Source organism: Scylla paramamosain, chromosome 3 (assembly GCF_035594125.1).
Source record: "Scylla paramamosain isolate STU-SP2022 chromosome 3, ASM3559412v1, whole genome shotgun sequence".
Classification (NCBI taxonomy): Eukaryota; Metazoa; Arthropoda; class Malacostraca; order Decapoda; family Portunidae; genus Scylla; species Scylla paramamosain.
The window spans coordinates 27852565-27860521 of record NC_087153.1 but is presented as its reverse complement, the minus strand read 5'-3'; the positions used below and the strand labels follow the sequence as shown (position 1 = coordinate 27860521).

General features: G+C 40.9%; 1 protein-coding gene across 4 annotated transcripts in view; it reads right to left on the bottom strand.

The window, feature by feature from the left end:
- The window catches only part of LOC135093200 (protein obstructor-E-like), a 15351-nt gene extending 7668 nt beyond the window's left edge, over positions 1-7683 (bottom strand). The window contains exon 1 of one of the 4 annotated variants that reach the window (XM_063992182.1): positions 7355-7683. In XM_063992182.1, the coding sequence (XP_063848252.1) occupies positions 7355-7487 (133 nt within the window). In that variant the 5' untranslated portion in view covers positions 7488-7683. Of the gene's footprint in view, positions 1-6325; positions 6550-7354 lie in introns of those variants that run through there. The other 3 variants (XM_063992205.1, XM_063992175.1, XM_063992199.1) reach the window with 3 other exon arrangements.
- Positions 7684-7957: the final 274 nt, after the last annotated feature.

Below are 7957 nucleotides of genomic sequence, written 5' to 3'. Positions count from 1 at the left end.
TTTTCAGGCATTGAACAATACCAAGTTTGCTCTGCCCCAATTAGAAATTTTAGAAAGATCACAAGTCAGGAGTTCTGCCAGGAGGAGGCAGTAGACACCTGCCGAAACGATAATTACTCCCAGTGAGGTCTAAAGCACTGTTCAGGGGGTGCTGTGAACTTATCATTAAACCCAGCTGTGACCTCACTGAACGTTTCCCTTTGTGTCTCACAACACAAGGGGGTAGTCACAGCCTGCCCTCTAAAGACAACTCTCTTCCTCCACACAAAACTACAAGCACCTAATAACACACACACCCTTCACTCAAAAAATTTTAAAATCATGGCGACTCCTACACCAGCCTCGGAGTCCCCATCTGGGGAGGGGACCATAAATGTCCCCAGGTCGGACTGCCTTTCCGTCGACGACCCTAAGTGTCTTGACACCCCCCTCAACTTTTTCTTCATTAACTTCTGCAACATTCGCGGTCTAAGATCTAATTTTCAATCTGTAGAACACCACCTCTCCTCTTCTAAACCTCATCTTCTTTTCCTCACTGAAACTCAGGTGTCTGAGGCAACTGACAGTAGCCCCTTTTCTATTCCCTCCTACTTTCTCTATCCTCATTTTCGATCCAAAGCTGGATGCTGCGTTTATGTGCGCAATGACTTAACCTGCTCTCGTGCCCACGCTCTTGAATCTTCCGAGTTTTCCACCATCTGGCTACGACTACAGAGTCATTCTCATACTAAATTTATCTGTGCTGTATACCTCTCTCCTAACTCCTCTGACTATAAGAAATTCTTTGACTACTTAACTTCCAAAGTGGAGCACATTCTGACCCTCTTCCCTTTTGCAGAGATCTCCATTCTTGGAGACTTCAATGTTCACCACCAGCTTTGGCTTTCCTCTCCCTTCACTGACCATCCTGGTGAACTAGCCTACAACTTTGCTATCCTCCATGACCTAGAGCAATTGGTGCAATACCCTACTCGTATTCCTGACCGTCTTGGAGATACGCCCAACATTCTTGACCTTTTCCTGACCTCTAATCCTTCTGCTTATGCTGTCACCCTTTCTTCTCCGTTGGGCTCCTCCGATCACAATCTCATATCTTTATCTTGTCCTATCACTCCAATCCCTCCTCAGGATCCCCCTAAGCGAAGGTGCCTCTGGCGTTTTGCCTCTGCTGGTTGGGGGGACCTGAGGCGGTATTTTGCTGATTTTCCTTGGAATGACTACTGCTTCCGTGTCAGAGACCCGTCTTTGTGTGCTGAGCGCATAACAGAGGTGATAGTGTCTGGCATGGAGGCGTACATTCCTCACTCTTTTTCTCGTCCTAAACCTTCTAAACCTTGGTTTAACACAGCTTGTTCTCGTGCTATACATGATAGAGAGGTGGCCCACAAAAGGTACTTAAGCCTTCCTTCACCAGAATCTCATGCACTTTATATTTCTGCCCGGAACCATGCCAAGTCTGTTCTCCAACTAGCCAAAAACTCCTTCATTAACAGAAAATGTCAAAACCTTTCAAGATCTAACTCCCCTCGTGATTTCTGGCATCTAGCCAAAAATATCTCCAATAACTTTGCTTCTTCTTCTTTCCCTCCTCTACTTCAACCAGATGGCACCACTGCTATCACATCTATTTCTAAAGCTGAACTCTTTGCTCAAACCTTTGCTAAAAACTGTACCTTGGACGATTCTGGGCTTGTTCCTCCCTCTCCTCCACCCTCTGACTACTTCATGCCTCGTATTAAAATTCTTCGTAATGATGTTTTCCATGCCCTCGCTGGCCTAAACCCTCGGAAGGCTTATGGACCTGATGGGGTCCCTCCTATTGTTCTCCGAAACTGTGCCTCCGTGCTTGCACCTTGCCTAGTCAAACTCTTTCAGCTCTGTCTGTCAACATCTACCTTTCCTTCTTGCTGGAAGTTTGCCTACATTCAACCTGTTCCTAAAAAGGGTGACCGCTCTAATCCCTCAAACTACCGTCCTATTGCTTTAATTTCCTGCTTATCTAAGGTTTTTGAATCTATCCTCAACAGGAAGATTCTTAAACATCTATCACTTCACAACCTTCTATCTGATCGCCAGTATGGGTTCCGTCAAGGCCGCTCTACTGGTGATCTTCTGGCTTTCCTTACTGAGTCTTGGTCATCCTCTTTTAGAGACTTTGGTGAAACTTTTGCTGTTGCCTTGGACATATCAAAAGCCTTTGATAGAGTCTGGCACAAAGCTTTGATTTCCAAACTACCCTCCTACGGTTTCTATCCTTCTCTCTGTAACTTCATCTCAAGTTTCCTTTCTGACCGTTCTATTGCTGCTGTGGTAGACGGTCACTGTTCTTCTCCTAAATCTATTAACAGTGGTGTTCCTCAGGGTTCTGTCCTGTCACCCACTCTGTTCTTATTATTGATTAATGATCTTCTAAACCAAACTTCTTGTCCTATCCACTCTTATGCTGATGATACCACCCTGCACTTTTCCACGTCTTTTCATAGACGTCCAACCCTTCAGGAGGTAAACATATCACGCAGGGAAGCCACAGAACGCCTGACTTCTGATCTTTCTAAAATTTCTGATTGGGGCAGAGCAAACTTGGTATTGTTCAATGCCTCAAAAACTCAATTCCTCCATCTATCAACTCGACACAATCTTCCAGACAACTATCCCCTCTTCTTCAATGACACTCAACTGTCCCCCTCTTCTACACTGAACATCCTCGGTCTGTCCTTTACTTATAATCTGAACTGGAAACTTCACATCTCATCTCTAGCTAAAACAGCTTCTATGAAGTTAGGTGTTCTGAGACGTCTCCGCCAGTTTTTCTCACCCCCCCAGCTGCTAACTCTGTACAAGGGCCTTATCCGTCCATGTATGGAGTATGCTTCACATGTCTAGGGGGGTTCCACTCATACTGCTGTTCTAGACAGGGTGGAATCAAAAGCTTTTCGTCTCATCAACTCCTTTCCTCTAACTGACTGTCTTCAGCCTCTCTCTCACCGCCGCAATGTTGCATCTCTAGCTGTCTTCTACCGCTATTTTCATGCTAACTGCTCTTCTGATCTTGCTAACTGCATGCCTCCCCTCCTTCCGCGGCCTCGCTGCACAAGACTTTCTTCTTTCTCTCACTCCTATTCTGTCCACCTCTCTAACGCAAGAGTTAACCAGTATTCTCAATCATTCATCCCTTTCTTTGGTAAACTCTGGAACTCCTTGCCTGCTTCTGTATTTCCACCTTCCTATGACTTGAATTCCTTCAAGAGGGAGGTTTCAAGACACTTATCCACCAATTTTTGACCACTGCTTTGACCCTTTTAAGGGACTGGCATTTCAGTGGGCATTTTTTTTTATTAGATTTTTGTTGCCCTTGGCCAGTATCCTTCCTACATAAAAAAAAAAAAAAAAAAGTGAAATGCTTATTTCCTGAAGTGTTGGACGTCTATGAAAAGACGTAGAAAAGTGCAGGGTGGTATCATCAGCGTAGGAGTGGATAGGACAAAAAGTTTGGTTTAGAAGGTCATTGATGAATAATAAAAAGAGAGTGGGTGACATAACAGAATCCTGAGGAACACCACTGTTAATAAATTTAGGAGAAGAACAGTGACCGTCTACCACAGCAGCAACAAAACGGCCTGAAAGGAAACTTAAAATGAAGTTACAGAGAGAAGGATAGAAGCCGTAGGAGGGTAGTTTGGAAATCAAAGCCTTATGGCAGACTCTGTCAAAAGCTTTTGATATATCCAAGGCAACAGCAGAAGTTTCAGCAAAATCTCTAAAAGAGGATGACCAAGACTCAGTAAGGAAAGCCAGAAGATCACCAGTATAGCGGCCTTGACGGAACCCATACTGGCGATCAGATAGAAGGTTGTGAAGTGAGAGACGTTTAAGAATTTTCCTGTTGAGGATAGATTCAAAAACTTTAGATAGGCAGGAAATTAAAGCAATAGGAAGGTGGTTGAGGGATTAGAACGGTCACCCTTTTTAGGAACAGGCTGAATGTAGGCAAACTTCCAGCAAGAAGGATAGGTAGATGTTGACAGACAGAGTTGAAAGAGTTTGACAAGACAAGGTGCAAGCACGGAGGCACAGTTTTGGAGAACAATAGGAAAGACCCCATCAGGTCCATAAGCCTTGCAAGGGTTTAGGCCAGCGAAGGCATGGAAAACATCATTACGAAGAATTTTAATAGGTAGCATGAAGTAGTCAGAGGGTGGAGGAGAGGGAGGAACAAGCCCTGAATCGTCCAAGGTAGAGTTTTCAGCACAGGTTTTAGCGAGCAGAGTTCAGCTTTATAGATAGTTGTTATAGCAGTGGTGCCATCTGGTTGAAAAAAAGGAGGGAAAGAAAAAGAAGCTAAGTTATTGGAGATATTTTGTCTAGATGCCAGAAGTGAGGAGGGGTGTTAAATCTTGAAAGATTGTGACACTTTCTATTAACGAAGGAGTTTTTTGCTAGTTGGAGAACAGACTTGGCATGGTTCCGGGCAGAAATATGAAGTGCATGAGATTCTGGTGATGGAAGGCTTAAGTACCTTTTGTGGGCCACCTCTCTGTCATGTATAACATGATTAGAGGTCAGGAAAAAGGTCAAGAATGTTGGGTGTATCTCCAAGACGGTCAGGATTACGAGTAGGGTGTTGCACCACTTGCTCTAGGTCGTGGAGGATAGCAAAATTGAAGGCTAGTTCACCAGGATGATCAGTGAAAATAGAGGAAAGCCAAAGCTGGTAGTGAACATTGAAGTCTCTAAGAATGGAGATCTCAGCAAATGGGAAGCTAGTCAGAATGTGCTCCACTTTGAAAGTTAAGTAGTCAAAGAATTTCTTATAGTCAGAGGAGTTAGGTGAGTGGTATACAGCACAGATAAATTTAGTTTCAGAGTGATTCTGTAGTTGTAGCCAGATGGTGAAAAACTCGGAAGATTCAAGAGCGTGGGCACGAGAGCAGGTTAAGTCGTTGCGCACATAAACGCAATATCCAGCTTTGAACTGAAAATGAAGATAGAGAAAGTAGGAGGGAACAGAAAAGGGGCTACTGTCAGTTGCCTCAGACACCTGAGTTTCAGTGAGGAAAAGAAGATGAGGTTTAGAAGAGAAAACGTGGTGTTCTACAGATTGAAAAATTAGATCTTAGACCGCGAATGTTGCAGAAATTAATGAAGAAAATGTTGAGGGGGGGTGGCAAGACGCTTAGGGTCGTTATCAGAAGAGCAGTCCGATCTGAAGACATTTGTTGTCCCCTCCCCAGATATATATATATATATATATATATATATATATATATATATATATATATATATATATATATATATATATATATATATATATATATATATATATATATATATATATATATATATATATATATATATATATATATATATATATATATATATATATATATATATATATGGTAGAGCAGAGAAAACGAAATGTTTGGTAGAACTGAATTACTTTGTGTATCTTGAAGATAAACAAATTTTCATTACATTAAATGAAAAAATATATTTATGCATTTTCAAATTAATATATCTTGATTAAATTTGAAAAATGATTTCAGTGAGATGACGTCCCTCTTGTAGTCTCCCGATTCGGCGATATTTCTCGGATCCCAAGCTCTCTCTCTCTCTCTCTCTCTCTCTCTCTGTGTGTGTGTGTGTATGTGTGTGTGTGTGTGTGTGTGTGTGTTTGAATGAAAATCGAAACGTTAGTTGGAACCAGGATCTAGAAGTGATAACTGAAGATATGTTCGAAAATTGCAACTTGGAACAAAGATAGAAAAAAAGTTAAATGTCCACGAAGCCCAGGGTGAAGGCGCGGCCACTTGCCCAATCTCAAGTTCTCTAATCTTTACAAAACCTGACAACAGGTCAGAGAGTTAACTTTGAGAGTAAACAAAAAAATCAGTGGAACTGAGTGGTGTGTCCCTCGACTACTGACCCATGATTGTATGTACTCCAAAAGTCCCACCTATATTATTTGATTTTGCACACAATGCCATTTCCAAATCCTGGTCTAAAATTAAAAAAAAAAAAAAGTGCTCATAGAAAAACAAGTTCGAAGCCATTTGAAGAACTTACATCTTGCAGGATAGACAATTAAACGATAACAAAAACCACAGTTTTTGTTATCGTTTGCACTGCACCACAGTGGATTAAATCAGTCAAGACATCTGGTAAACCAGTGGTTCACAATCTTTTTCATTACATTACCTGTTTACTGACTTTTTCGGGTTTGTTACCCACATCATCAAGCCTAAGTAGACTAGTATATATCTATGATAAAACACCATAAATTGCATAAAATTACATAAAAGCTAATCTTAACAATATTGAAACGTACCCACACCGGCAGGCAAGGGGCGCCTCACACTTGCGGGGTTTCGGGGCATGTGTGTCGGGGAGGACTTGATTGGGCGGCTGGGAACGGCTGCGGTTCTGACTCACCAGGCTGATTCACACTATATGTTTCGTCTCCATGCGGTTACGTTTCGTTTGCGTTCCGTCAAAATGTTGCTGTGTTCACACCATACGTCTTGGATGCGGTCAGTCAGCGTGCGGCTGTTGCTTTGGCATGGCAAAAAAAAAAAAAAAAAAAAAAAAAAAAAAAAAAAAAAAAAAAAGTGTGAAGGAGCTCACTGCAATTGTTCTTCTTTTCGATGAAGATGAGGAATATAGAGTTAAAGCTAAGAAGAAGAGATTATAGGTGCACAAGTGCCAAAAGAAAAGAAAGTTAGAGGGTGAATTCTGGACTCTCTACAAAAGAACTAGATGACGATGAAACCAAGTTTTATCAGTATTTTAAAATTACTGAATTCCATTTCAACTATTTGCTTAAAAAAGTTGAAGATTTGATCAAGATTAACATCTGCCTTCGAGAGGCTATTTCACCGAGGGAGAGGTTTGCTGTTTGCTTGAGGTTAGTGGCATACTCAATTTATTGTTTGTTAATTACTTTATTATTTAAATCAGCACATTAAAAAAAAATTATATATATATATATATATATATATATATATATATATATATATATATATATATATATATATATATATATATATATATATATATATATATATATATACAGAATGACTAGTAATAAGAAACAATTAGACTATGAAGTTGTGGAATGAAATTTACTATCTTATCAGATTTTTTTAATTCCTCTCCAATGATGATAAGAAATTATAAGGAATGATACAGTTAAGCTATGAAGCTATGGAATGAAGTTAGGATGATTGACAAATGAAGGTAGAAATTACAGAAAGTAAAAATGAATAAAATATAAATAAGAAATAGATGAGGATACAGAATGACTAGTAATAAGATACAATTAGGCTATGAAGTTGTGGAATCAAGTTTACTATCTTACCTGATTTTTTAAATTCCTCTCCAATGGACTTCCATATCTTTTCTTCCACGTAGTTGCCTGTGTATTTTTTGTTGTTCATGTCATAGAGCTCCTCGTAGCCTCTGACCAGTTCTATCAACTTTTCGTCGCTCATGACTACTTGTGCAGTCAAAACTTTCCAGTCTGAAGGTAAGCCGCGCCCTCTCCACTCTGCAACTGCAACGTGACTGATGAGATGAGTGATGATACGTAACGCTGTTCAGATTTAGAGCTGGGATGCGGAACGTTTCCGTTACGTATACGTTTCGTCCGTCAGAGATTTCTTCCAAACGTATCCCATACGTACCAACGATAGCTGTACGAAAGATGGACGGAAACGGAACGTATGGTGTGAACATTTTCATATGATTTCAATATAACAATAATTTACGTACGAAAACCGTACGGAAACGAAACGTATCTGAACCGTATAGTGTGAATCGGTTCTAAGGCAGGTTCACACTTAGCAATCCGCTGCTGAATTGCCACCCGCCATCAACCGGCAATACCAGGCAATAAATCCTCCCAGCTGGATGTACACAGGCGGCTGGCTGGGAAGGGGCAGTTGGTTGGGAGGAAATTAAT